This window comes from Folsomia candida, unplaced genomic scaffold (genome assembly GCF_002217175.1).
Source record: "Folsomia candida strain VU population unplaced genomic scaffold, ASM221717v1 Fcan01_Sc006, whole genome shotgun sequence".
Classification (NCBI taxonomy): Eukaryota; Metazoa; Arthropoda; class Collembola; order Entomobryomorpha; family Isotomidae; genus Folsomia; species Folsomia candida.
This window is the reverse complement of record NW_019091198.1, coordinates 5691993-5719742: the sequence shown is the minus strand read 5'-3', so window position 1 is coordinate 5719742 and position 27750 is coordinate 5691993. Positions and strand designations below refer to the sequence as shown.

Sequence of the window (27750 nt, the reverse complement as noted above, 5' to 3'; positions counted from 1 at the left end):
AAATGTCTTTCAATTGCCCATTTCTCATTTCTCATTTCCATTCTTCAATATCCATCCGTATGCATTTATTTATACATAGCTGTGATATGTAAATATGCATATTGGCTGCTAAGATTTTCCCATGAATTCATCCGCTGTCATCACACCATAAAGAACACTTTGCTATCTTTAGCAAACATAAAAAGCATTTGTACTTTAATTTCATATCAAGCATAATATGAAAGTCTCTCAGCTTCATTGTTGCGAGGGAATTGTTACTTCCATTAATTTGATTGATATGCAATTTTGACTCTTTTCAAAAAGACGCATCATGATGGTCGCTTAAAAAAGAGCTGTGGCTGTGTAATAATTTAACTGCCATCGTGTAACAGTTGTTTCACAGTGTGTCAAAAAATATACAACAAACAACTTTGATGACAATGGATTACATGTTCCACACCAGAACCAAAACCTTCTTATTCAATAATGCGCAAATAATAATAATAATAAAAATAATAATAGGCATAAATGCCAGGAGAAAAGAAAACGAGTAATTATCCTAATTGAACAATTCTTTAACTGATTGTCATTTTTTGCAAATCAAAACTAGAAAATCTCCACAATAGTTGCATTTTCCACAGAAAATGAAATTCCCTGCAACAACAACTGATAAGTTTATTTAATCAATGTCGCTGACAGATTTTTCACTACTTTTCACTCACGACGATGAGTTTCATGGCAACATGTTCTACAACCTGCTGGGTCGTTCCTGCTGTGCATATACACGTCTCATTCTCAATCCAACTGAAAAGTCATAACATTTTTTTTATTATTTTCTGTCCTCGTCACAAATTTTGTATCGTAATTTCGTAAACAGAAAAAGACTTATCGATAATTTAATTAATTAGAACATTACCCAAAAAAGCCGCGCCAGTTTTGTACCGTTTTGTAGTATTCAATCAATCAGCGCCATGGACAATGATGATCGTTATAGATGTCCAGGTAAGAAATAATCTTGAGAAGGATTTTGTCAAATTAAAAATACTAAATTGATGAATGTTTTAATTGTTTAGAGAACAATTATGGTGGACGCAAGACGAATGAACAAGGGATGACCTTGAACCCCTACTTTACCGATCTCCAACGGTCGACTGCACAATGGTCCACACTAAACAAATCGGATATCAGTGGGCGTTACCCAAACAGGTACAAAACTAGAAGAACATTTCAGGACAAAGTTTATCATTAATGCTTATTATTTTAAATGATTGAATAATAACGTGAAATGGAACGTAAATAACATGTCCAATTTGCAGACCAAAAACTTCAATGGGCGACCTTCTTTTTGGGGGTGGTGGTGGTGGTGGATCCAACAAGAAGACGACTGTCATTGGTGGTAATGGGTTGAGTGATGGTGAGTAGAGATCCGTTCTTAAGAACAATACTTTTAAATTATTTTTTATCAGATGCATTTAATTGTTAAGACCCATTCGAGGATCTTCGCAACCGGTGGAGCTTCCACAATAATGGAAAAGTTTCTCCAAATGTGTACGGTCACAGCACCTACCAGAATGATTTCAATCCACCCCCTGTGAGTTACTTTTATGTCGTTATATTTATGTATTTTTAACAGTAATCATAATAATAATAATTCAACTTCAGCCATCATTGCCCCATCATTTTGGTGCTGAATCAATGCGTCTCGCCAGTTTTGTTCCACCTCGAAACAACATGTACCGACCTATGGCTAACGATCACTTGCAGAACTCAAATGACTGGATTCCGTAAGTGATTTATTTATCTTTTTGTCGTTATAAAATAATACCTCTCCTTTCTTTACTTCGTCAAGTACGTATTATTGTCTGGGTCGAGTGAATTATGGATTGGGCAATGGTTGGCTCCAAAAATGTTCTATTAACCAAAAATAAGGATGGAATATAATAATAATATTCCATTGTCGAGACTTGTTTTTTGTGCATATTCTCAAAGAGAATCAGCACATTTCGACTATGTGGTACCATTTTGTTGAATGATATGACATGATGCCCAACCATACACATTGTAAAAGTCATTCAACAGGAAAGAAGGGTGAAGGATAAAGATGGATGATGATTAATCCCTGAATGATCAATGATATTATACACCACGAAAAAATTCCTCGGCCTCATCCAGATTATTCTCCGAGTGTTCTGAATTACTCTCTCCTCCTCATCGTCTTTGATATCTTATATATTCCTATTTCCCTCTTTATCATTTATTATTCATAAGAAGGAACACTAAAGTATATATTATTCCCATTAACTTTTGCGCAGAAAACGACCTCTTGAATGCACTTCATCCCGATACCCATGTCGACAGCCACATAGCAACATTTCCACTGTCAATATGGATCAAGGCTTTGGATCCTATCTCAGCGAAACCAGAGAACAGTAAGTCCAGCCAGAAGGCATCATCAATAATATTATACTATCATTGTCATCATAATAATAATAATAAGGAGTAGAGAGATCAATCAATAAATTGACTTTGTTTCTACTAAAATAATGTTATTATGACCAAAACCAGATTCGATCGACCTTCCCATCAGCTATTTTGGGACAGTGTGTATGAGCTGCCAAGCGGTTATTCGACCGCTGTGAAATCCGGATTTTGGGATCCAGATCCACCAACTTGTGATCTGTATGACCGAAGTCGCGTCGTCACCCCGCCACAACGCTACAATCCCTGGCCAAGGTTGCTCATAGGTCATGAAGCCATGCTCCGCAGGGAGTATCGACCCAGCAACAATATTGAGTACACCGAGTCCACAATTATTGGACCTACGTCCCGTGAAGCTCAGATGTACATATTCTAAGCATTTTTTCATACACAATCAAATCACCGAGTACAATCATAACTCTAGATAATGATCCTTGTTAATTACCCGTGCAATCAATCCATAACCAATTAGTACGCAATAATGATGAATGGTGATCTCATAATAAAAACATGATATTTATACTGCCATAAAATAAAAGCTAGATTTAGGAAAGTCTGCTATGCTATTATTGCACTGCTTTTATGTTTCCATCAGCCATCCATGTCCGACTAAAAGGATGCAATCAAACTCCATCCAGATAAAATTGCAGTGATCCTCATGTTATACAAGTACATCACATCAGTAATGTATCTCCTGTCCAGTATGAATCATCAATTTTAGTATATTAAGCATTGTCCCTGGAGAATTTGCAATTCGCTTGGCTGGTGGAACACAGACTAGATAGTTGATGCGATTAAATGCTTGCCTCGAAAAAGCCTCAGAACAGAACACATCGCTCGGGTTCATCTACTCTGGTGTGGTGTTTATGGAGGAGCATTATTGCAATGCAGGGAGTATATTTGAGAGATATATGGAGGGTTTTAGAGGATGGAAGAGCAGACTATGTGCAGGATGGGGTTAGGTGGTGGCCGGCCGGCTCTGGCACTTTTCTCGTTCTTTCTTCTCACAACCTTCGGTCTGAGCAGAACTTCCGACCAAGATCAATTTTGTTCTCTGACCTCGCCCTGTGACACTATCACCTCATCGCCAACAACAATGTCCGGAGACAAGGAACAAACCTTCATCATGATCAAGCCCGACGGAGTCCAGCGGGGACTTGTGGGCGAGATTGTTAAGCGATTCGAGCAGAAGGGCTTCAAACTGGTGGCCATGAAGTTTATGTGGGTAAGTAAACTGCCAGCCATGCTCTCACTTGGCAATGGCTGCCTCACACCAGCTTGAACAATCTGGTGATAGAAATTGTTTCAAATTTTGCATTGGTTTTTATAATGGGACCGTGTAAATTTATTGTGTAGTGTGTGAAACATTGTTATTGTGAGTGAGTAGAATTTCTACAATAATTAAGAGGAAGAGATGGTATATGAAGTTGTGATGAATAAATTGTAATTTTTAATATGTTTTTTTTTATTTTTTAGGCGGATGAAGCCCTTCTTAAGAAGCACTATGAAGATTTGGCTGGACGACCATTCTTCAATGGACTTGTCAAGTATATGGCTTCCGGTCCAGTTGTTCCAATGGTAGGCAGAAATAATAATAATAATCACATTTGTATGTACATGGATATAAGGAAACCCCTTCTTTTACTATCACTTCTCGTCAATAGTGTCATTAAAATGGTTTACATATCTAATTTAATATCTAATCTATTTTATAGGTCTGGGAAGGACTTAACGTTGTCAAGATGGGACGAATGATGTTGGGAGAGACCGACCCAGCCAAATCCCTTCCAGGGTCCATCCGAGGGGACTTTTCTATCCAAGTTGGACGTAACATTATCCACGGATCCGACGCTGTCGACTCCGCCAAGAAAGAAATTAACTTGTGGTTCAAACCCGAGGAACAAATTAAATGGAAGTCCGTTGAAGACCCATGGTTGTACGAGTAAATATTTTGCTACTGGATTTGGAATGAATAATGTTACGTAGTGATATGGGGAAGGAACCAATAAATATCAAATCACATATTCCAACAACTAAACAATCAAACCACAGATTTTTTGTATGATTACTTTATCATAACTTTATTATTCCTATGTTAGCTGGGTACTGAATTAGAATTTGACATTGAGAATCATTTCTTATATCTACGACGTGAGTTATTGCTTTGTCCTGTCCTAAGATCGATATTTCCTATCATGTCCGTGTCGTCAGAAGCAGGATCAAATGTATTGGATCCTTCTGATGACGAGTATGAAGATGACGTTTTTGCCAACATTGAGCCCAAGTCTGATTCAACCTCAGATTTAAAGTCTTTCAACTTTTCCATGATTAAATTTAAACTTGTTTCTATTCGATCTTTCAGTTTTTCTAAATTCTCACGATTTGGCCGACCCTGTATTTCCGGTGTGTTATTATCAACTGTGAAAATTGGAGGGAGACCAGATAAACGTCTCGATGCAAATACCACATCCGAATTCATTCCATGTTTTGTCAATTGCTTCATCCAATGCACTATTTGAATTCCTTTAGGGGCAGATTCTGACCGGGGGTCAACATCAATGACAAAATTCTCTTTTAATAGATCCAATGCATCACCCTGTAGTTTTCGACTGTAAAAGTCTGAGATAATTGTTATAATTTTTTTATCCTCCAAATTCATTATCTGAGCATTGTGGACAAAGTACAAAAGTTCGTTGACAAAAATTTTGGGACAAGTTTGAACGCCACTGCTACATGTGCTGTGCATCTGTGTTGTTGATGCCGCTGTTGATGTTAGTGTTTCAAACGAGGGCTGAATTTGTACCAGCTTTTGCATTGTCTTTGCTGGTACCATTGATAAAGACGGACGAGACGTTTGGAGTTTTGGAGAAACCGTCTTAAAGTCATCTTGGCGATTTTGACTTGTTGGAAAAATTATTTGTGCAGGAGACCACGAGATTTCCACATCACACGCCCCCAAATTTCGACACGTAATCCATCTTTGGAAACCATTATTTTGAGAACAGTTTGTCAATTGCAACTCGGTCGTACCTGGGACAACGGAAAGACATTTATTCGTGTGGGACTGTTCTATTGTGAAAATTGGTCCGGGGAACATTCGCTCGTAACTTGGTCCCCGGTTATTTTTTCGCAAGACTTTATTAATAAGTAGAATTGCGTCTGACGATTTGCAATCTCCAGTCGTGACGACTTCTTCACGAGTCTGTATGCATACGAGGTTATCTGGAAAATGTCTCTGAATTGTATGCTCAACTGCTGTAGGGTCATTTTTGGAAGTAGGGACAACTTGTAACCATTCAGGATTGTCTCCATTACGATCCCCTCTATTTAATAAAATACATAATTATGGAATTGAATCCATTCAATTAAAGGATTATGAGATTGTAATTCAACTGGTTCAGTCGTACGTTTTCGTCGTGGACTCTCGCAAAGTGCAAGGAACAGCGGACACGACGTCTGTACTTTCGCCTTTTTCAATCTGTATGCACCTATCCGTGATAAGGTTCCTTAATATCCCGACAACACCTTGGGTGACTCCAAGCAGTAGAATTAGAGACAAACAATTAAAAATACTGCTTACTTTTTTCATCATGAAATAACTTGTCCTGACAACTTTACTGAAGGCCTGCACAAGCACAAAAAGACAATAAAATATTCACCACCGCATTTTAATTAAAATATTAAGAAATTATTTTAGATGCGTACATGTGGTTTATATTTCTGTGGGTTTTTGGGTGACGCGCATTGTGGTCTGTAAGCAATATGCATATGAATTTGTTAACGGAAAGTTCATATTTTTAGTACTTGGAAAATTGAAGTAAGAAAAATTGCATGCGTTGACTTATTGAGGTTATTTTACATGGATCGGGGAATGCATTTATTTATGTAATGGTTTATGTTTAACCTTTTAGACGACTTCCTCGTATTTTTATGAAGAATATGCTATGCATGTATAAATGAAAGAATAAGAAGTGCAGAGAAATGTACGTAAAATAAAATCTCAATAAGTTCAAAAAAGTTCAAATGGAAATCAGCCACAAATTCTTGTATATTTTATTTATTCAATTATCAGCAAAGAGTTGAATAGTATAATGAAGTTGCATTATTTTTAAATTAGTTCATTTTCTCTAATTTTAGGTTGCGGTTTTGATTAATAGATTTGGTTAATAAAATTCATAGCCCAAGAAAATTTAATACATAAAATATGTATGCAATACAATCCGAATATTTGGGACATTTTAACCAGGGAAAACAAGATGGATCGCCAAGAGCACAAGAGCGGTCGCCAACATGCCGGTAGCCGCCACAACGTTAGCTGAGCCCGATTTTTTCACCTTCAGTCTGAAAAATATCACAAAAAAATAAAGTTTAAAAAAAAATCAAGATGAAAATTAAAAACAAATTATCCTTGCACCATTTTATTCATAAAATATTCGTAACATTAGTAAAGATTTTCTTACACGATGGGTGGAGGTAGAATTGTAGTGGTCTGCAAATTTGCTTCAGTGGTGGTGGCCAAAGTTGTGGGGGGAGCAGGAGGATGGAGTTGTATGTCGCAGAGGTCGGTATCGCGGCACAATGTAAATAAATTACTTACATTGCTCTTTGCTGAGATATTGCACGTGGTCCTTACTAATGGTTGTGGCATCTTCCTAGTTGTGTCATATCCCCAGCAGTGATTGGACCTCCCTCGGATTGTGTAGGCCGGGATGGTTCCGTTCTTCATAGAGGTCGGCAGGTCTATTTCCAAAATATCAAATCGCGCCCTCGGGAGCCTACAGCTCCCAGTCCCCACCGTCGAATTTTTTTGCACGACGCAAGTATCCGACCCGTTTATAAACCAAATGAAGTAGGTGTTTCTATAGTTGTCCACGCCTATTTCGTCGGTTGCGTCTTCGACCAGGTCTTGCAATTTAACACGGTGAAACAACACCTGTTGTTTCACGTACTGGGGGGCAATACTTGATTTGCTACAAAAAAATAAGTAAAAAATTTCAATTAATTTTTAAATGCCATCATTCTACACATGTAACAACCTATTCCTGTATGTATGTATATATCTACAAAGTATTCAAAACAAAAAATATTTACTTTTTCTTTTCTGGCGAATCCCAAATACAGGGCCTCAAATTAACCGTCCCGTTAATGACCACACAACTTGACATGTTAAAGGCCTTTATGACCATCCGGGGTGAGTCCACCGCCTTGGCGTGGGGAAGCACGATTAGCACAAAGTTGATGAGCAGAATATATTGCATTATGCAGGATTTTGAATTATCTTTCCAAAAAAATAAGTTGGCTTGTTTGCCTGGATAAATGTTTAGGTAGTGGCGAGAGAGAAAATAAATTTGTACTGATGACAATTGGAATAACAAAGTGACACACTTTCTTTATGAATTGAAAACTAAGAAATCTTGATCGACGAGATAGCAAGTGTTGTGTTGTTCAACATTAGTGAGAAACAAACAAAATATTCTTCTTATGAAAACTCTGCAATTCTGCATACCTTCAATTCTCAAAACATCATTGTTTCAAAATTATTTTACCGAACAATGAAACATACCACAAATTATTGCTGGCTGAAATTTTCTATCATCACTTTGCCTGGAAAATTTTGGCAGCCACATTCCAAGAACCAAACCAAACATCCAATATGTACATATTTAGACTCTATTGTTTATGTTTACGAGTTTAAATTTTTGTAATTATGGCAGGAAATCATATTATTTTGGTCTATGTAATGGCTTTGGAATTCTTATTACGCAGGATGTGGACTCGGATTGTTTAAATTCTTTTAACCATTCGCTTTTTACATTGGTGTTAAGTAACTGCAAGCCGAAGGTCGGGGGAGCATTTAAGTAACTGAGTTGACTTTGACATTGAGTGGACATAGTCAATCTTTGCAGCTTGGGTTGACGTTATGCAAGTACAAATCAAGGTTGATGAAAACTTGGTTGTTTGTTTGGTGGTTATGTAGTCGGGGACGGTATGGGCCAAAAGAAACGCCGATGGAATGGAATGTAAGCGGCTGTTGTCCATATTTGAAATGAATTGGGTAGTAAATAAGTAGTTAAATAAAATTAAAATTATATCCTATTCAATACTTGTTACTTTATTGTCCTTGTATGATTGGGGTGGTTCGAAATAGTCGAGTTTTAGATGATACGTAATAATATAAATCATGTAATAAGTAGTAATTAATTAGGCTATACACCTGTATGAGACATCTTTGATTGATTGCCTCACATAAATTTAGTCACAATTATGTAATCTTCTTAAAAATAAAATTGTATGACTGATAAATTTAACAGTAATTAATTTACATATAAATAAATTTAAAAATTGAGTGGATGAAAAGGGCTGGGATAATTTCTCATGAAACACTTGTCCTAACCAACCGATTCAAGTAATTTAAACGAATAAATGGCTTTACTCTCAAATAAAGGCTGCTCTTGTCAAACATATTTGTTTTTAAGTTTAACAAAACATGATCGGCAGTGATCTTTCGATGTCTTATCCTATTGTTTGCTATAATATGGACTGATTATCATATTTTTCATCATATCATTAGATTTTCTTATCATAGATGTGGGTAGTAGACTAGTTTTCCACAAATAAAATTATAAATTCAGCCAATGATACATCCACATCAATAAACAAGTCAATCAATTCCTTGAAGATCGATACTCTGCCCAACGATATTGCTCACTCTAATTAAATTAGAAAGTTTACGAGTAGCTCAACTAATTATGTACGATATATCACCAAATAATCATTGCTTTTTCGTCATGTATTTATAATTTCTTATCATCATTATTAATTGTGCTACATACGACGTCAGCGTCAACGCTTCTCTACACTAATTCTTCTCACTATTCTTCATAGATCACTCGTTCCAGGTCGAAGTTGCTTATTCTTTATACTCGATACTACGTGCAAGTTATCAACCATTTCACAATCTTATAATTAAAAGTGATTATTTGTAATAGTAAGTGACGTTATTTTTTTCATTTAACGATCACGAACACTAATCGAAGAGCACCATTCTGATCAGCACTCGTGACCACGGGTCGCATTCCTTTGCCAACTGGGTTGACCAAAGAAGCTTCCCGTGGCACGGCAGTACATTAACGATTAATTTAGTTTACTTTACTAAGTTAAAGCTATCTTATTGTTCAGGGTGATAATAATCAATCGATGTAGGAACACTGTCTCCCGCTAGAGGAAAAAAATCTATATCCAGGACTATCATAGTACATAGTGGGGTCATAAGTTCTCGTGAATGCATTTCCGGTAATAAATCCCAAAGTATTAGAGCTATCTGTTCGAAATTTTTATGGATTAACAAGGTATTAATATTGTTTAGAAATCATAACTTCTTTGTCAAGATTTCGTCCACGGGCAATTAGACAAGACATAACTCGTGACGGCCACAGGTTGATCGTGGTACGCCCCAATTTTCGTGCAAAAAGTATTTCAGACTTTTCACCGTTGGCAAAAAATTTAATAGAAAAAAAGGCCAGATATTTGTTGTACAGAAGTCTGACATCCGTTTAAGTATGCGGAAGTCAATACGAAGTCATCACCGTGGTGTGCATGGGAGCAAGTTGGCTGGAGAAATGAAATCTCTGTTTTTTACCGCAAAGGGTACAAGTTGAAGCCAAGAATTATTTTCAGAGTGTCCTAAAGCCAAACGTTAATAACCTGAACCCTGGACCCTCCGAAAATCGACATTGGACCTTTCAACAAGACCCTGTTCCTGCGCAAGGTGCAAAATTGTCCAAAACTGGCTTCAGACGAATTTTCATGACTTTTTTTCATCCGTAGAACGGTGCTCAGTATCTGCAGACCTTAATCCCCTAAATTATGACTGGTGGTGAAAATTATAGGTACAAGTATGCTCTAAATTTCACCCAAGTGTGGAAGGGCTGAGGTCGCACTTACTGAAGATCCGGCGCTTTTCCCTGGAAATCCGTGCGTGCCGCGATCGAGCAGTTTTCGCCACGACTTATGTCTTGTGTACAAGCCCGTGGAGGAAATTGTGAAAACGAAGTTATGATTTCTAAACAAGATTAATACCTTGTTCATCCACAAAAATTTCTATCAGATAGCTCTAATACTTTGGGCTTTATCACCGGAAATGCATTCACGGGAACTTATGGTCGGACTATGTACATCCGACTCAAATTACAGCTACAATATCAGGCTAGTAGTATGTTGTGGAAGAATCTTATCTATTTAATAAGTACTTTGAAATAACTAAATCATAATATGCCAGCCACTTTTTTTGTTAATTAATGGCGTCCTTGTAAGATGGCAATCTACATACATTTTTTACTACGTTTGTAACAAAATCACCGTTGTTAAGCGAAAGTTTCAGAGTTCCAGAAGTCATGGATTATTATCAGAGTAAAATTACAATCCCTTGTTGTAGTAAAGGACTTGTGGAGGATTTGGCAGTTGTTTCACTCTCTCCTGCAAATTCAAAGAAGGATCCGAATAAGCAATAAGTCACTATTAATCAACATTTAAATTATGCATATTTAAATAAAATCATTACCTGAATCTCAGGTTCCAAACTTGACACAGAAATGGATGACTTTTGCGGGAACAAAGCGCAGCACATTGGTGTCGCAAATGTCAGGCAGAGACCACACAGAATAATTTGCAATGGGGCTCCGGCCATTGGGTATCGTCGGAGAAAGCCTTTTTTCTCCAGATGGTTCATGATGATGGGTGGAAAGACTGAAATGTACACATGTAATTTAATCAGTACGGTTTCTATTCACAATGCACTCAGCATCACGCTGTTATGCAAACAATATAATAACACCGGAAGCTGCCAAAAAAATCTATGTTACGACATAAATAACTAAGCACTAAGGTTTACGGAGCTAAACTAAGAAATAAGTTGCAATAAGTCGGAAAATTATATTTTGCAGTGCTAAATGAGACTATAAAAATTAGTTTAGGATCCAATAGGCCAAGAGCAAAGAGGAAGGATAAGCAAACGACGGTGGTGGTGAATCTGGTGAAGGTACCCATGCTAGGAACGGCCATGCCGATGCGTGAGAGGACAACTTGTGTGATCCCTGATTGGGCAGCGTTTGCCGAGTCTCCCAAGCGATTTCCTGCCTCATCAGTTACAGGAATTCCGACCTGAAGTTCTCTGAAATTTAAGATTTAAGAAAAGCTGTAGAAGAAGAGTGAGTGCTTGGCCAGGAGATGACCAGACCCAAATTGACGACGTGAGACCAATTATTTATAACTTTTAAGTACAGGCACCAATTTACTAGGTAGAGAATAAGCTTTGTTGCTGAAGCATATACCCCAATTGTAAATAAATATTCGGCATTGATCTCATCCATCCATTTAATTCGAAACTGATTTGGACTGGTAAATTCAGGTAAATTCAGGTACACGCGACAACTTTCCATACATACGTCCCATGATAAATCAAACAAAAATACAACCAAAGTATAAAAACAATGTATGTATGTATGTTGATTGGGAGGTTGAAAAAACTAAACAGGGAATTTTTGAAAACATTTTAAAAACAATTTAACCAAACGAGTGCAAAAGTCTGCAATTGAGGGAGTAATAATCGTAAAAATCATAAAATCATAAGCTCATAAAATTGCAAAGGTGTGATCAGGGCTTGTTTAAACTTCACATTTTTATGGTTGGGGAAAATCACAGCCGAAAAGTTTTAAATAAAATGTATGTAATGAATCCTACTCATGCCGGGCGAGGCCATCATGATCCGGCTAAAGGTCACGGCGCCGATGCCTGTTTTTGCTGCCACTTTCGAATCACCAATGCGGTTACCGTTTTCGTCGACCACTGGTATCCCTTCATTTACTTCTCTGTTTCATCACGATTTTTATTTAAATTTTTTCATTATTTCTGGCTGACTCTCCAGCAATTTTGTCACTTCAACATCACATCAATTATTTACTTATGAAACAAAAATTGTTAAAAAAAACTCACTTCATCCTCATTAAAGGAATGTTGATACAATTCGCTGCAGCCACAGCTGCAAATGGCACAAATCTTCCAACCAACGCAGGAGCTTTCTATGGGTTAAATTAATAATTTTATTACGCATGTGCTAAATGTAATTAAATAAAAATATCAATTACTGCATCAAAAATATATTTGTCTTACTTTCACTAAACTGTTTAATCCTAGAGCAGTTGCTAATGCTCCTCCAGTAGCTAAAACGTAAGATGTTCCTAATTGTCTGCAACACAAACACAGGCATTAATTAGTACATTGTGCTTTTATTGTCACAATTATTCAGGAAATGACCTTACGGGATCGTTATAGGAGAGTCTCCACTCCGATTAGAATAATTCACAATGGCGTTAAAAGACTGGTTAACCCATTGCCAGAATACTACGGCTGGCGTTGTTCTGGTGAAAACAAATTTCAAAAACAAAATCAGAAATTTTACAATGATTATACTAAATTACAATTTTAAATTGGTTATATGTACTCACTTGTAGAATGTGAGCATGCTCCCCGTGATGGCCATATTGCATGGCACCTGGGCTGACATTCGGCCAATTAAGAGCATTTTCTCTCCAGTGTCGGGATGAAATGCTGAATCGTAAACATTCTTAGCTCTCCAAATGTCATCCTCAGTTGCGCCAGGAATGTTATCCCCCTTCCTGGAAATGTAAATAATTCAAATTTAGACAGAAATATAAATGATCTAAAAATAAATAAAAAATTAATATGTGGTTTACTTGTATCTGGTGACAATGTCCTTGGATTTTTCCAACTCATCTGATGTGCAGAGGAGGTTGAGAGGGTTGGTTGTGACGAAAAAGTGCTTGGCTCTTCCCATGTAAGTGCTCTGGTCCCATCGTGGCTCATCCAAGTTGATCCTTCCGGCCGGAATCATGTTAGCGTTGCCGTCCACACCCATCTAGAATCCATTAAAAGCCCATTAACTACCACCTCACTCATAATCTCTTTTTCGCTTATTGAGCTAAAACCTATTAATTTGTAGCGCCTGACAATTTATGTATTTTCATACATAAATTGGGTGAAACAACCTGGTACGACAGTTCACGAGGTTAATGAAATACAGAGTAGTTGTACTAGATTGATTCGTGGAGGCGATTATCTAACCCAGTTGTGTTTTGTATTTATGATAATAATGTTTTATAGTTCTTGCTCGTCATGTGTGTGAACTCTTAATCTCAAAATCTTGTAGTATATGGTAATAGTGGTTCTATGATGTGAAAACTGGGAAAATATTTCATATAGCGATGACTTCTTAATCTAAATTTTAAATTGTGGAAGAAATGACAAAAGAACTGTTGGGCACTTGAATAGATTTATTTGTGGTGGTGGTGGTCCAATTCTCAATATTTGAATATCTCTTTAATCTATTTCTGACAGATTTTATTCATTAAATATAAATTTAAACCATGATAAGAGTTATGGAAAATATGTACCTACAGCACAAAATTAATTCCATATATTATTAAATGCCACAAGATGATACAGAACATGAAAGATGTTGTGAAGCTGACATTGGCTTGGGTTTGGGTTCATAGTTATGCAGATGAATACAAACACACGTCTCTTTTGTAAGTCAATCGGGCTGTTGTTGGAAGACGACTATCAACTTGACTACTGACTTTGTATCCATATGGATCGATTCATTTGTCATGGGATCTTTTATCACTAATAATGGTAATTTTATGTGACACTATTCCTTTATCGCTTTAATACTGGAAAGAACCATCTGAGCTCCATACGTAACCATTACAATCCCAGACGGCAAATACCGACGAGTTGTTTTGAATCTGAATTTGTATGTATCACGTATGTACATATCACCGCTAACGTAACAATTGTCGTCACAATCTGAAAGTCATTCCCGACCTGCGAGTATAGGATGTTATGGAATCAACGGCGCCTGAAACATGAGATGTTTCGTCGGGAGATTGGTGAGCATATTTATGCACAATCCTGAGTTTTGTTTTTATTTTCAACCCTCTCGCTAGCCCTTTATCCGAAATAAGTGCATATTATATGTACACACGTCTGCGTGTTTCAACCTTGAGCTGATACCCTGGAACTGCTCATTCGCCGTCGATGAAGGGAACTCAATACCCGATACTCTTTCGACTTATTGCGACATTATTATCCTTCACAACACGTACCAAGCGTCCTCTGATGACATCAAAAGTCACATGTTTGTGTGTGCATACGAATGGAAAATAAAGCACTAAAATGAGACATTGCAACTCTAGACTGAATCGGTTATTGATATCCACTAACTAAATGACCTCATCATCCAAATCACTCGTATTTTTCTTTAATTACAACATCAGAGATTTTTGTACAGCATGTCTGAATTTTGTAGGTCGTGTGCTATCAGTTTGGTAATAAGTCATGTCATAAAGTCGTAAAATTCTTCCAGGCAAATAAAAACATATTTGTTCAATATGCATAGTACTTCAACTAGTTAAACTCAATTCAATTTTACTCTACTTAATACATACACATGTAAAAAAGAGTAACGCATTGTGATTTTATTAAACAATTGGAAAGTACTGTATTTTGATCAATAATAATTTTTATGGCTTCTGCGAATTGAGGAAATTGTTTTACAAAAGTAGGAATGTTGACAAGACGGTTTCCAAAATAAATTATAAAACGATGTATCTAACGCGAAACTAAACCTGCAGATTAAATTCGAAAATGACAATAAAATTCTCTACCGTTTTACGACAAAAGTTTGTAACGTTCTAGCAGCAGAGTCAATCTAAATTACATAAATGCAGACTTTTGGGTTCATCTAGAGATCAAAAATAAGACCAAGGTTTTGTGCTCTCTATAATATCAGGCAGATGACCCAACTTGAGACAATTGGCAATGACACTCAAGTTCCACGTTATCCCAAATATCTACCTCGCCTACACGGGAGTTCATCCAAAAACATGCAACACGCCAACAAAAACTACGATTCTTTTCCACTATTGCAAAACATCTCATGTCGGTCTAATACCCGTGACAAGGCCGTTCGCTAAAAGTATGGGCTATTATCAACATGAGGCTGAAATCTCGTGTGATCTCAACAAAAAAAATCTATCCTGCTTGCCCGTAGGAGAGGTACATATCTAATTGTACGAGGGGTATTCAGAGATTGATGAAAACCACAGTGTGCAAATATTTAACTTATTTAAATATTATTATGCAATGAAAAATTTATTGGGGAAAATAAACAATTTAAAAAATAGATAAAAATTGCCACTCACCTCTTCGAATGGGACTCAAAGGTCAGTCACCAAAATTGGTTGTGGATAACGAAGCGCGGAACCAGCCTGGGAGTGGACGGGACAACTTATCGACTGAAGCTCATGTCGTGCTGGAAATCACATTGAACGAACTATCCATCCAACAACTCCAGATCCAGTTCGATACTTATTATAATACGGGAGCAGATTATTATTCCTTGTGTCTGTGCACGATATGGATTCAGTCCTCTATCGTACCATCAATCCAATTCCACCCACAGCAGCAGCAATATCACACCAGATTTATGTGAAGAGGGACCCCAACTTAAGACGACGAGGATGGTGTGTATCTCTATTCCCACGTTGTTCGCCTTTGTTGCTCTTCAGAAGAGTCGTCGATATCTTTCAAATTTAATCAACTGAATACTGAATTTAAATGAGAGATAGTAATTATTCACTGCTCGACAGGGTAAGAAACCAATCTTATCGAAAGGTCAAGTCAACAGTTGAACCAGCCTGTGCTGGATTTGTGGATGGATGGATGGAGCAACGGAATGACGATGGTTGTTCTCTAAAATGTGAAGTAATATGTTGAGATGAAGGCCTTGAGCTTCCTCCAGCAGGCAGAACCTGATTTCTTCTTCTTCTCCCACTTTAAGCAAGAAGAAAGTTATTTTTTATCGGATTCTACACACCAACATTCCATTGGCACACTCACCTACCAGGCAGGCAGCAGAGGAGAAGAGCAGTCTGTCGTACTCACCAGCTCTGACCGACCCGACGAGGAGTGCGAGTCTTGGATGGATTATATTGTGCATGAAGCCTCTCTGTATTCGCAAAGAATCACAATATTAGCTGGGATAAAGGGTTATGCTGCGAGATCATCGCTACACACGCGGTACAATGGACTCTGCTAAATCCAATCCAAGATTTAATACGAATAAAGCTCCATTACAACATGTGTAATGTGTACCGAACGAAAAGAGGTGGGTATAATGACGATGATGATGATCAAATTCTATGTATGTGAACAGTAGTAGAAGTGGTGTTATGCAATTCAATATCATACGATATGTTCCGCAATAATGTAACTGCATTTGGCTGGGATACGCATACAACCCGCTATTATTATTATTATTATTATTCTTAATGGTGGTGTGGTGAATTCAATCCAGGACGAGTAAATCTCAGGCCATATAGCATGTGGATGTCGATTCGATACGCTGGCAAGGCTGGTTCGACGACTATATACTCGTTTGTATCGTGCCTTCGTATGTACAAAGCTCTGGTAAGAGTCGAATGCTAACGACGACATCGACGACGACGCCGACGACGAGTGCTGGGAAATCGTGCGCTTTTTCGCGAAGCAGAAATACGGGGAAAAGTGCCTTCCTGCACCAGTCGTTTGAGATATTGACTTTTGTCCCGAGTTTACAGCAGCATAATTAAATAACAGGTGCGAAGGACTCATGATTAGACTTTGTTTCATGCTCATTAATAAATAACGTGAGGTGTTTATTTGCTAAATTGCTATAAGAATGCATGACGGATTTAAGAGGTCTTGGGCACACATCTACCCAACCCACATGCATACATAATTACATACACAAACAATTCTATTTCAGAGCAAAAGTCACAGAGAGCTGATTAGAAATTTTATGGCTAAAGGAGGGAGTGAGATTTCCTGAATTGAGTCGTCAGTCGAAGCCCAGAAATTCCTTAACGATTTTCATGTATTTTTGCTTCGTTTGATAAATTAAAGGCCATTTAATTTGGGAAAACCGTATCTCAAAGAACGATATTCCTGGAATACTTTTATCTCATCGACAAAACATTCAATCTGCAGAAGTGACTCGTTGATGGACATTGTAATGGCATCCAAATGTCATGGAGCATTCCTCAGTAGCATTCTGAGCGTATGAATGAAGAAGAAAAGAGGATTATTCACGACATTCACATTTTTTTCCTTCCGTGCCCGGACTCGTCTGTCTGAAGGATGAGGAAACGTCAATATATCCAGAATTTAATTTCATCACGACACATGTATGGAATGATAGTGAAACTAATTCGGTATCAATTTTGTCGCAATTTGGATCAATTCGCATCAATTTGGACAAGAAATTGAAAGAAATGTCATGTTATTTCAGATATTATAATAAAATATCGTCTACCAAACCAATGTAATGCAGTGTAAAACATACAAAAGAATATACAAACTTGCTACTTGTCGTCTCAAAACGGAATGTATGCAATTAGCTGTACGATGATGAGACGAAATGCTTGGAAAAACCATTGCGGCCTGACGTGAAAGCAAGAAACCTATACTTGAAGCATGGATCTAAAGGACTTGAAGTGAGTTAGTTATGTGCTGTGCGAATGGAGCTAAACTCATGAGAAACCCTAGTCTCAGCACAAGGTACTTCAGGATGCCGTAGGTTTAAGCTCCACCCGCACAGTACATAACTCGTTCACTTTATGTATAATACAAGTAACTTACTCCATCCATATGGAGTAAGTTATAAGTCCGAAAATAAGTAAAAACAAATAACATTTGGTTTGTTTGTTCAGTAGACTTTCTTCAAGAATTTACCAACTTCCAATAAATTCGAAACCCATACAATTATAATTTTAAAAAAATTTTAATCAACTAAATATACCACCACCAAGAGCAGCAGCATAATATATTGTGGAGCACGAAAAATTGAGGCAAATTGCGATTGTACGGTGGCCCTGTAAACATTGAAACCCATCTCATAACCTCAAGTAAAAAGTCTCATTTTATTGGACCAAGACCACGCTATCTTCTCGCTTGCATTTAAATGTCACAACTTATTATCACCATCCATCACGATATTTTAACCAAGTTTAAAGCGAACACGATTTCTAACTTGCATATAAAGTGGTTTTACTCATGCTGCATGTACATATACCCAAGTTGAGCTTATTTTGCTACAAACTGCCACAGATCCTCCGTACATATAATAAGATGTGACATTTACTTTCTCAAACGCAACCTCCTCTCTTCCCTTTGCTACAAATTGTCACAACATCATAATCATAGTGACAAAGAGAACAAAAACAAATCACCATTTATCATCTCCATCATGTCCGAGCAAAATCTTTGTTTGTTTACTCCTTTCATCACTGAAGTGATTTTACCTTCAAATTAAACCAACCAGCTAGCTAACATCACGATGGAAAAGTTGAAATCTATGGAGTTGTGACGTTGTGTCGTGTGATGTGGTGGTGCTCGTCGTAGCAAAAACATATTCACTTCACGACGAGCAGTGAATTCGCTATTTTCCAACGCTTATGCCCGCACTTCGGATTCTCTGTGTGTGCTACAAAAGCTCTACAATGTTCTCCACCACTACTGCTAATAATACGAGATATTCGCGTATATAGAAAAGAACAAGCAACGACTACGAAGTACGAAACCAGGGCCAATCTGCCCACCAAGGTAACTCCAAATTCCAAATAGCCTTCATTCTACTACTTCTGCGTTCTCAAACCCTTTGTATTTTGTCTCTCTCTTTCTCTCTCTCATTCATAATTTAGCTCATTTCATATCGTCTCGGGAAGAGAGAGAGGAGAGGAGAAAAGTGCAGTTTTAATTTCTTTTACAACCTCTCACCCAATAATTTTAATTCAACCCCACCTCTCAACTCCTTTACACAAATCTGATTAAGTACAATATGAAGGTGAGCACGGGCCTTTTTACCCAAATAAAAAAAAGTGAAATCTACTACACACAAAAAAACTAGGAAGATACCACTACTGTACGTAGTGAAGAATTACTTAATTAGAAAAATAGCCTCCGCTCTAAGCGGGATCGTAGATATATGTATCTACATATATGTTAATGTCGTGGTGGCAGCATTAATTCTGCAGGATGAGATTGATTCGCATCATGAAAGAAAAGGTTACAACGACTATAACAAGGTTTTGGCAAAAGGGTTGAATTTAACTTTTTTGAACTAAAGCTATCCTACTACTGGTGCAGTTTGTTATTAAGAGACGAGTATACACACACAATACGTGCATATAGTTTGTGATATTGCATTTGCACACTATGTACATAGATACGGCTATATACGGCCTCACTTCAAAACCCACACCACAGTTAGTTAGGCAAAAAAATTTCTTTTATTATTGTGCCATTAAGTTAACGTGGATGGGTAAGGGAAGAAGTAAGACGAAGGCTATATAGTATTTTAAGCAAGTTGGTTAAGCAAAAGGTATTCATCGTGTGCTATTAAATACGGCAAGTTATTGTTAAGTGAGGGGCACGAAATAAAAGAAAGAGGGATCCCACCACTGCTTAACAAGATAAAATAATTGTGAAAATCTCTACCAACTAAAAAGAGGAATCATATTGTTGAACAACAACTAACAGCCATTATATTATTTATATTAAGCAGCATACATACATAATTCAGTGGAGCAAGAAAAAATATGATGGTAAAAATGTGAATGTTGGTTGGTTCTTACTCTTCGTTTGAATATAAAAAAAAGGATTAAACGTTGTGCAAAATTTCTGGATCGGAAATAATATACCAGAAAAAGTAAGAAATTAGATCGTTTCCTTAAAAATGATATCGAATATTTGCGACATAATAACGTTCTAACGGAATATGTTGGTAGTGAAAATTCTAGAGTGTTTGTAGTTGTGGTTGGTGTTACAGTTTTAATTGGTGTAAAAAAGTTTTGTTTAGTAAAACGACGTTTAGACTAGTTTAGAGGAAACATAAATTCTTTAAAGGATTGAGAAAATATAGTATTGAGTTCAGAGTCTAATTTGCTAAACCGAGTAAAAAATCAATCTAGAGTTCTGTGATAAAGTAATAAAACGGTGTTTAATAATTCATGTTGGCAATATTTTGTTTAAAAAACTTGCCATATTTATTTTGTATCAATCAACAAAGAGTTTAAAACAATGAGCTGTATGGGAGATGTAGAATGTTCTAGTGATTTTGCACTTCATTTGGCAGTAATAGTTTGAATCATGTTTTAATATATTTTAAAAGTATCTCATAATATTATCATTTCATTGTTTAATTGTTAATTCATCATTTAGGTAGATAGACGAGACGACGACGACGTGTTTAATTTCATTACCGTCATAAGTACTTATTCGCGTAAATGGTGAAAGTAATATGTGGCTTTTAATAATAATATTCAGCTCGTATAATTTTATGTCTTAAGTGAGATCTTGTTTAGTAGTTATTCGAATGAGTTGGTTTTTTTATATGTATATTATTCAAAGTATATGGTACGTTGTTACCGACATACGTAACATCGAGCACGCAGACGGATAACAGAAATCATTACATTGGCAAAGTTATCGATCCTAGCAGTTTTTGTCCTCTATAAAAATAAGACGTCGTGTAATCAAGGTTGCCCAACATGCTCCCACCACTGAAACAATGTGCATACGTCAGGGTTAAGTAGTTAGAAAATAGGGCACCGTAAATTTTGTCTTGGAATTAAAAAAATATGCAATTACTTTTGAATTGATTCCAATTCTTGTGAATTTTGGCGTGCTGATAACTGAAACTTATCAAGTCTTATGATCATATTTAATTTTTCAGGAAGAGCAAGAAAGCCGAAGAAGGTGATTTAGTGGTTGTGCTACTTTCCAGGAGGGTTCATTATCCTCCAGCGCAGTGCTTTTCTAATACTCAGCAAGAAGGGAAGTCACTCACCGGCTCGTGGTGAGGTAAGATATTAACTTTTTATGCTAAAAATTACGACAAATACGCTATTAATTATTATTAATTCACATAAAATAGGCCGTGATATCTTTTCATGGAAACGAGGAAGATGGTTATACAAGTGGTGTGATAACTTTAGTAGTGTCAATTTTGACACTACCAGCCAAACCTTAGGTGTCAGGTGTCCATCTCCTTGTTTTAATAACGTAAGAAATTTAAGGTTCCCAGAAAATAATGGGGAATAATGTCTAATTTTTAATTTTTTCTATAAATTGCAGTGCCAATTTCGTCTGGATTTGAGCAAAGAAATTATTCTTCTATTTGTCCAAAGTTTTCTAACAAACGCTGGCGTCATCCAAACGGCAAATTATCTCACTTCCAGCTTATCAAATACATTCTCTCTGATTTTCAATCGTAAAGTGCACTTGGCGTTTTTTGGACACCACCTCCACCATAGAAACCATGTCCTCCTATATATTTCGTTTTTAGCCTAGCAACAGTAGCAACCAAACAGGGTGATTTTATAGCTTCATTTTTTATGTCTCTACTTTTTTTCCGGAATAGACAACAACAAATTATTCAGCTGATCATTTTCAAAATAATCAAATTTCAAGTTTTGAACAATTTGTAAAGGAAGTATTTCATTGTACTTCGAGTGATTTGTAATCTGTGTAAAGTTGGACAAGTATTTCTTCTACAATTTTAGCAATTCTTGTTGTTTTTGTTTTTTTAAATTCTCGTTCTTATTTTTATTAGTACTTGTCGATATTTGTAAATTGTTTTATTATGTATCTATTTTAAGTCTGCAGTAATTAAGTTTATCGTTCACTGTGATTATAAATATTAGGTAAGAAAACTATAATTTGCGAAAATTAAAAAACTGAGGTTCGATGTTAATTTGATTTATTAATTACTTAATTTTACAGGGTTACTTGTGTGGATGCCTTTCGTCTGTGTTTTGAAAGATTGCGTGAATATCATCCGTTTTGAGTTATTCGCCGTCAAGGTTTTTCGTGCGAACGTTAGTCTATAATCTGAATGCAAAATGAGCTGTGATGGGAGGAAATGGGAATGTCTCTACTGCACCTTCTTGAATTGGCAATCAGCTATAAAATGTACAATGTGCAGGTGAGGGAGTTAATTGTTTTAAATTATTTATGGTTGGATGTATATTACATGAAAATGCACCACGAAACACAAGTCTAAGATTAATTATTAATATACAATTTCCATAAAATTCTGTATTAGGTCACCAAAACCACTAGAAGTCATAGAAGAGGGGGCCCCGCCACCCTTGTCTTCCTTCCCGAGCGAAGATTCTATAATTCCTCTTTCTAACAAAAGTCTACGACTACCTATCGTTTCATCCCAGTTTGAAACATCATCAGGATTAATTCCTTCATCATCGGAAATTCAAGGTGCTTGTCATTTGAGTCCCTGTGCGTCCAGAGTAATTGGCGGTGGAACGACTCAGCAAAAGTACACATCAAACAAACTGCAAGAAATTTCGAGTCCCAAGCGCCGAACTCCTTCCTCTCATGACAAACTAGGTTCCAAACAATGGGCAAATCGATGGAATTGGACCTGCCCTTCGTGCTACACTCAAAACTGGATGAACGCTTCTTCCTGCAAAAATTGCAACACAAAATTCAACTCGCAGTGCTTGAATGATGCTTCGGAGGAGGAGGATGCATTCGTCCCAAAAATTCAGGAATCTTTAAAGATCTCAGAGTTGGCGGAGACTGGAAATTACACGGAGTCTATCAAGAGACCAAATCTGCCGAATTGTTCTCCGGCCGACTCTCCTGCCAAAATTAATACCACTTTTCCTCAAGGTGCTGAGAAATACACTAGATCAAATAGTCCAAATAATCCTAGTAATGCTAATCAAGAAAAATGGACTTGTCCCGTGTGCACGTATGATAATTGGCCAAGATCTGTAAAATGTATAATGTGTGAATGTACCCAGTCGGGAGATCAAGCCATGTCGCTTGGAACAAATGAAGTCAACAATGGTAGCTTGTTCTCACAAACCAATCTTTGTGTGGACTCTGTGATGACGCCGGCGTTGGCTAATTTATCACTAGGTGTTAGTAATAATTGTAGTAGAAATTTTGAGACTTCACGGTACGAGGGCAATGCTCTGAACACGAACTACTCGGACACGATGCGCATGAGACTGTTTCGTGGGAGTGAAATGGATCGTCGATGGTTGGATGCGTGTTGTGGGGTTGTGGACGGAAATGTTCAACTTGTTGAAGAATATCTGTCGTCTGGAGGGGATCCAACAAGGCAGTTATCAGAGTCTGAAGTTGCGCTGCTGGATCGACCCTCTGCATTTGATATTGGGTTTACTCTCATTCACTTGGCGATTAGGTAAGACATTTAGTGGTAGCTATCATTTGCATAATTATTAAAATTACTGTTACAGATCTTGTTTATATATAAATTTGTATGTATATTCTCTAAATTCATATTTACAGGTTTCATCAGGAGGATGTATTGGCTACGCTATTGTCACAAGTGGATGGGACTCAGCCCGTGGCAAAGAGGGTCCCGTCATATGCCGGTATTTACCACTTTATCAATTCATCTTTAAAATTGTAAAATGCGAACTATGAATTTCTATTCCATTATGTATACCAGCATTTGATAATTTCCATTTATTCATTAGAATTGATAATATATCTGGTGGTGAATGACCTAACACTCATTGATTTTAAATCTAAAAATCATAAAATTTCTTTACAATATTGACCAGCTCATTGCCTGTATTTTTATTTAAAAATTTACCAGCCTCACTTGTTCTTTTTGCAGCACCCAACGTTGCCCTCGAAATTCGACGTTTCGCAATGGCATCCATTCGTCCAAGAAAAGGAACATTACGCTGTCATTACACATCTGAATTAGTCACATTTACTCTGCCTTCTGGTAATAAAACTTACTGATAAATAACTTGAAGTAAACAATGGACTATTGTCTGGGAAGTGGAATGTTGTTAAATATTAATTTTATATATAATTCCTCTAGAAATCGATGAAATGACGCCAGAAACGCAAGAAACACTATTTGATGAAATTTTGGATCGCGATGTACAAAAAGAGTTGGAAAATGGACAAATCATTAATTGGTCCATCGAAGTTTCCGAACAACTTAATTCTCGACTATATGCTTTATGGAATCGTTCCGCTGGTGATTGTCTGCTCGATTCAATCCTTCAAGCGACTTGGGGAATATTTGACCGTGACAATGGCTTGCGAAGAGCGTTGTCGGACTCACTACATGATTGTACCACACAGTACGTTAATGCTACAGACAGCAAACTAATAATTTCTGCATTGTACTATTATCATGCGCTTCTTTCTTTTTAAACATTTTATTGTTTATTACACAGATTTTACCAGCGTTGGAAAGAAAGCGAGCTCCATCATGCCAGGCATCTTAACTACAGTCTGAATGAAGCGCAGTGTTCGACGGATTGGGCAAAGCTATTGTCACTAGCAAGTCAACCAGGATCTAGTCTGGAACAACTTCATATTTTTGCACTAGCACACATCTTGAGGCGCCCTATCATTGTTTACGGGGTCAAATATGTCAAAAGTTTCCGAGGGGAAGCTATTGGATTTGCTCGTTATGAAGGTTAATAATGCTCCTTGCTTTAATACAAACCTTTTCATTGTTCTTCATCATATTATTATTAACGGAATTCGGTTTAACTGATTTAATTATGACAGGAGTGTACCTGCCGCTCCTGTGGGAGACAAGTTTCTGCTGGAGGTGGCCCATTACGTTGGGCTACACCAGAGGTCATTTTTCAGCCCTGGTACCAATGGAACCTGACTGTGACCCCTTGGCTAGAGTGGATTCAGCAGCTCAGCTCGGTCCTGAAGTCAATGAGCGATCCATTTATCTTCCGCTCACAACGGTTGATGGAGCTGTTCTTCCTATCCAATTCCTTACACAATCCGAGGTGAATTGACTTTTTATAATGACAATGAAAAATTAGTTTAACAATTTCCCACTATTATTTCAGATCGGAAAAGAGGAATTCATTCTTAGTCAATGGCTGGATGTTGCTTTTACCGAAAACGGAGTTATGGTTAGTTTTACCTCACCGAATGCAAGCCATTTTCTATACAGTTTATCGAATGGTTTAATTTATTGTAGGTATGTCGACAACGAATTCAAAAGCGGCCTTTGTTGGTTGCTCAGATGGTCGAAGAATGGTTTAACCATTACCGTCGGCTTGGGTATGTACTGCACAAAAATCAAAGCATTTCAGTATTTACATTACATTTCATCGATCAATTAATCAATGTACAAAATATTCTAATTCAACAGCCAAATGACTACAGCTCCATACATGAGGCAATCCACAACGAATTGTTATTCTAGTGGGTACGTGTTTCACTTAAAAATAGTTTGTACCATTTCGCTTATTTTATCATTAACTATTTAATTAATCATTTTCTTATGAAATTCTGACTTTTTAGCGAAGGAGAGTCTGATAACGATTGATTAGAGTGAACCAACGCACCAAGGCACGCATCCAAATTCTGCCAGAGTGGTCACCAAATTTCTGACTTCGAAACCGTTAAAAATCACAACTCGTCGTAAAAACACTCATCCGAATAACCAAAAGGATAAATCAAATTTGAAGTAGCGTTCATAAGTGATGAAATAATACTACAGCTACCTACCTATATACTTTCGAAATAGCGTACAAAGAATCAACTTTAGATTTTTAGTCTTGATAGAACGAAACACAACATGATACAAAATGTCCTATATAGATGTATAACTAATTTTCATCAACCGATACTTATCATTTACGATATTTCAAATATTACTGCACAGTGCGCGCAGAGCTGCTTTGAATAGTCGAGAGCAAGAAATTACCCTATATATTTATCAATTATTATACAAAATGTATGTACTAGAAGACTATTATACATCGTATATAAGTGGTTAGTGTGAAAAATTCGCATTAACTGTAATCATCATCATCACATGAATACTGTATTAACTATGAACCAATATCTAGTTATACAAAACTTTTATGTAATTATAAATTTCAAGGCCAAATCGCTAATTTTACGGCTTTTGTGTTCCCGGTTATCGTAATATAATAATAAATCCAACTTTCCGAATCTTTTTTAGTTACACGAACATTATTTTATGATATAAGGGTTAAAATGGTGAACCAAACTATGAATTTCGGTGCACAAATGCATCTAGAATTTGACCTAGATAATAATAAATCCTTCCGAATGACATTACATACCCAGTGAATTTATTTGTTCTAATTTGAAAATAATGCAGCACACAAACTCCTAATGTCTCAATAATAATCATAATAATCATGATCATGATTCGTATACATGTCTGATGATGTTACGTGTACATCGCCTCCATCCACCAAAACGTCACATTAATAATCATTCAACTCTTTCGCAGTCACGCTCGATCTTGCCATATTATTTTGCCACGATATGCAGATTTAATTTCTCCCAATTTTCATTATACAACAACAACGAGGAATGATGGAAATTACATGTTTACGAAGTTACTCTGTGTAAAGCCAAATCCTGATCTTTATGCAACTTTCCTCATCAAAATATAAACCTGTCCTATCTCCTCTTCCTTGAGCAGTGAGATGACAACAAGTTGGATAATACCACGTACACAAATAACAAGCAATAACTGCATTTTTATCCAACATTGCAAATGTGTATGCATTATTGTGTAGGTGGTGAACCTTGTTCCTACATATTCTGCTGTGTGGCATGGTATGCTTGTTGGCTCACTTCTCAAATCTGTACTGAAAGGGTTGCATTGCGATTGCACCCAATTATATCACCACACACATCTCTAACGTGTGGTAGGATGTAGCACACCCAGAAAACGATGTCCATCCATCCATCCCGTCTCTCTCTCTCCCGGAGAAAGCACTTTCACCACCCAGTGAACTGCATACCGAACATGTTGCTTGATTTCCTATTTCCGTGCACTGCCAGATTCATGGACTCCCCATGAAAACCAAGGGAAATTTAGGGAGCCAAATCTTTACACATATTTTCTCACTTGATGTATGAGATCTTCTGGAAATGTTCTGAAAATGCTGGCTCAAATATTTTCATGGAATGAAGAAGATAAAAATTTACAAGATGTGGACCTTATTGAACAATAGCGTCATCTCGGACTATCTTGAAAGGTCTCATTTAGTCTCAAATTCAAGCATAAGTCTAACAATCGCCCCATTTCCGCCAAAACAGAGGGGAATGCCACGGCACACCCAGCTCGTATCAAGTAATGTTCCT

General features: G+C 37.0%; 6 protein-coding genes and 1 long non-coding RNA gene across 13 annotated transcripts; 3 read left to right on the top strand and 4 right to left on the bottom strand.

The window, feature by feature from the left end:
- Nucleotides 1–379: 379 nt before the first annotated feature.
- On the bottom strand, nt 380–1096 carry LOC118435991. Its single transcript, XR_004835104.1, has 3 exons — nt 896–1096; nt 702–783; nt 380–633 (listed from the first exon to the last, which is right to left on the bottom strand). It is a non-coding gene; the product is annotated as an uncharacterized LOC118435991 (long non-coding RNA).
- Nucleotides 772–4029, top strand: LOC118435990. Its single transcript, XM_035852598.1, has 8 exons — nt 772–981; nt 1053–1185; nt 1296–1393; nt 1464–1570; nt 1642–1763; nt 2292–2408; nt 2545–3682; nt 3934–4029. The coding sequence occupies exons 1-7, from the start codon at nt 951–953 to the stop codon at nt 2831–2833; spliced, it is 897 nt and encodes a 298-aa protein (XP_035708491.1). The 5' UTR covers nt 772–950; the 3' UTR covers nt 2834–3682; nt 3934–4029.
- Nucleotides 3554–4403, top strand: LOC110850769 (nucleoside diphosphate kinase). The gene is made up of 3 exons (XM_022098317.2): nt 3554–3682; nt 3934–4035; nt 4173–4403. The coding sequence occupies exons 1-3, from the start codon at nt 3554–3556 to the stop codon at nt 4401–4403; spliced, it is 462 nt and encodes a 153-aa protein (XP_021954009.1).
- LOC110850768 lies at nt 4197–6083 on the bottom strand. The gene is made up of 2 exons (XM_022098316.2): nt 5865–6083; nt 4197–5780 (listed from the first exon to the last, which is right to left on the bottom strand). Exons 1-2 carry the CDS (start codon nt 6047–6049, stop codon nt 4589–4591), a joined length of 1377 nt encoding a protein of 458 aa, XP_021954008.1. The 5' UTR covers nt 6050–6083; the 3' UTR covers nt 4197–4588.
- Nucleotides 6084–6475: 392 nt separating this feature from the next.
- On the bottom strand, nt 6476–8432 carry LOC110851407. Its single transcript, XM_022099176.2, has 3 exons — nt 7549–8432; nt 6918–7427; nt 6476–6798 (listed from the first exon to the last, which is right to left on the bottom strand). The coding sequence occupies exons 1-3, from the start codon at nt 7713–7715 to the stop codon at nt 6696–6698; spliced, it is 780 nt and encodes a 259-aa protein (XP_021954868.1). The 5' UTR covers nt 7716–8432; the 3' UTR covers nt 6476–6695.
- Nucleotides 8433–8548: 116 nt separating this feature from the next.
- Nucleotides 8549–16622, bottom strand: LOC110850854 (sideroflexin-3). 5 transcript variants are annotated; one of them, XR_002548014.2, is made up of 11 exons: nt 16435–16614; nt 15738–16368; nt 13209–13390; nt 12960–13130; nt 12774–12872; nt 12625–12700; nt 12448–12533; nt 12196–12323; nt 11018–11202; nt 10649–10932; nt 8549–9702 (listed from the first exon to the last, which is right to left on the bottom strand). XR_002548014.2 is itself a non-coding variant. In XM_022098442.2 (11 exons), the coding sequence occupies exons 4-11, from the start codon at nt 13388–13390 to the stop codon at nt 10873–10875; spliced, it is 987 nt and encodes a 328-aa protein (XP_021954134.1). In that variant the 5' UTR covers nt 15738–15902; nt 15975–16368; nt 16435–16614; the 3' UTR covers nt 10673–10872. The 5 variants fall into 5 exon arrangements, 4 of the variants coding, with proteins under 4 accessions (XP_021954134.1, XP_035708490.1, XP_021954135.1 ...); XM_022098442.2 differs by lacking the exon at nt 8549–9702 and having other exon boundaries at nt 10673–10932; nt 15738–15902; nt 15975–16368; XM_035852597.1 differs by lacking the exons at nt 8549–9702; nt 12196–12323 and adding an exon at nt 11499–11626 and having other exon boundaries at nt 10673–10932; nt 16435–16622.
- A 2353-nt stretch (nt 16623–18975) lies between these two features.
- Nucleotides 18976–26713, top strand: LOC110851190 (ubiquitin thioesterase trabid). Of its 3 annotated transcripts, none has more exons than XM_035852854.1 (15): nt 18976–19176; nt 21308–21435; nt 21509–21636; nt 21709–22277; nt 22357–22558; nt 22679–23806; nt 23914–23999; nt 24248–24361; nt 24461–24728; nt 24825–25069; nt 25165–25400; nt 25464–25529; nt 25598–25680; nt 25772–25828; nt 25924–26713. In XM_035852854.1, exons 5-15 carry the CDS (start codon nt 22476–22478, stop codon nt 25946–25948), a joined length of 2391 nt encoding a protein of 796 aa, XP_035708747.1. In that variant the 5' UTR covers nt 18976–19176; nt 21308–21435; nt 21509–21636; nt 21709–22277; nt 22357–22475; the 3' UTR covers nt 25949–26713. The 3 variants fall into 3 exon arrangements, with proteins under 3 accessions (XP_035708747.1, XP_035708746.1, XP_021954553.1); XM_035852853.1 differs by lacking the exon at nt 18976–19176 and adding an exon at nt 19228–19417; XM_022098861.2 differs by lacking the exon at nt 18976–19176 and adding an exon at nt 19908–20281.
- The last annotated feature ends 1037 nt before the right edge of the window (nt 26714–27750 follow it).

What these genes read in the sequence shown, in the direction of transcription:
- LOC118435990 (XM_035852598.1), top strand. Translation starts at nt 951, where the DNA reads ATGGACAATGATGATCGTTATAGATGTCCAG. An exon ending in AACTCAAATGACTGGATTCC is followed by an intron (nt 1,764 to 2,291) that starts GTAAGTGATTTA and finishes ACTTTTGCGCAG; the next exon opens with AAAACGACCTCTTGAATGCA. An exon ending in CTCAGCGAAACCAGAGAACA is followed by an intron (nt 2,409 to 2,544) that starts GTAAGTCCAGCC and finishes GACCAAAACCAG; the next exon opens with ATTCGATCGACCTTCCCATC.
- LOC110850769 (XM_022098317.2), top strand. Translation starts at nt 3,554, where the DNA reads ATGTCCGGAGACAAGGAACAAACCTTCATCATGATCAAGCCCGACGGA. An exon ending in TGGCCATGAAGTTTATGTGG is followed by an intron (nt 3,683 to 3,933) that starts GTAAGTAAACTG and finishes TTTATTTTTTAG; the next exon opens with GCGGATGAAGCCCTTCTTAA. An exon ending in CCGGTCCAGTTGTTCCAATG is followed by an intron (nt 4,036 to 4,172) that starts GTAGGCAGAAAT and finishes TCTATTTTATAG; the next exon opens with GTCTGGGAAGGACTTAACGT.
- LOC110850768 (XM_022098316.2), bottom strand. Translation starts at nt 6,049, where the DNA reads ATGATGAAAAAAGTAAGCAGTATTTTTAATTGTTTGTCTCTAATTCTA. An exon ending in CGAGAGTCCACGACGAAAAC is followed by an intron (nt 5,781 to 5,864) that starts GTACGACTGAAC and finishes TTTATTAAATAG; the next exon opens with AGGGGATCGTAATGGAGACA.
- LOC110851407 (XM_022099176.2), bottom strand. Translation starts at nt 7,715, where the DNA reads ATGCAATATATTCTGCTCATCAACTTTGTGCTAATCGTGCTTCCCCAC. An exon ending in GATTCGCCAGAAAAGAAAAA is followed by an intron (nt 7,428 to 7,548) that starts GTAAATATTTTT and finishes ATTTTTTTGTAG; the next exon opens with CAAATCAAGTATTGCCCCCC. An exon ending in ATTCTACCTCCACCCATCGT is followed by an intron (nt 6,799 to 6,917) that starts GTAAGAAAATCT and finishes GATATTTTTCAG; the next exon opens with ACTGAAGGTGAAAAAATCGG.
- LOC110850854 (XM_035852597.1), bottom strand. Translation starts at nt 13,390, where the DNA reads ATGGGTGTGGACGGCAACGCTAACATGATTCCGGCCGGAAGGATCAAC. An exon ending in GACATTGTCACCAGATACAA is followed by an intron (nt 13,131 to 13,208) that starts GTAAACCACATA and finishes TTACATTTCCAG; the next exon opens with GAAGGGGGATAACATTCCTG. An exon ending in GTTTGGAACCTGAGATTCAG is followed by an intron (nt 10,933 to 11,017) that starts GTAATGATTTTA and finishes TTGAATTTGCAG; the next exon opens with GAGAGAGTGAAACAACTGCC.
- LOC110851190 (XM_035852854.1), top strand. Translation starts at nt 22,476, where the DNA reads ATGAGCTGTGATGGGAGGAAATGGGAATGTCTCTACTGCACCTTCTTG. An exon ending in CTACATGATTGTACCACACA is followed by an intron (nt 24,729 to 24,824) that starts GTACGTTAATGC and finishes TTTATTACACAG; the next exon opens with ATTTTACCAGCGTTGGAAAG. An exon ending in TTACCGAAAACGGAGTTATG is followed by an intron (nt 25,530 to 25,597) that starts GTTAGTTTTACC and finishes AATTTATTGTAG; the next exon opens with GTATGTCGACAACGAATTCA.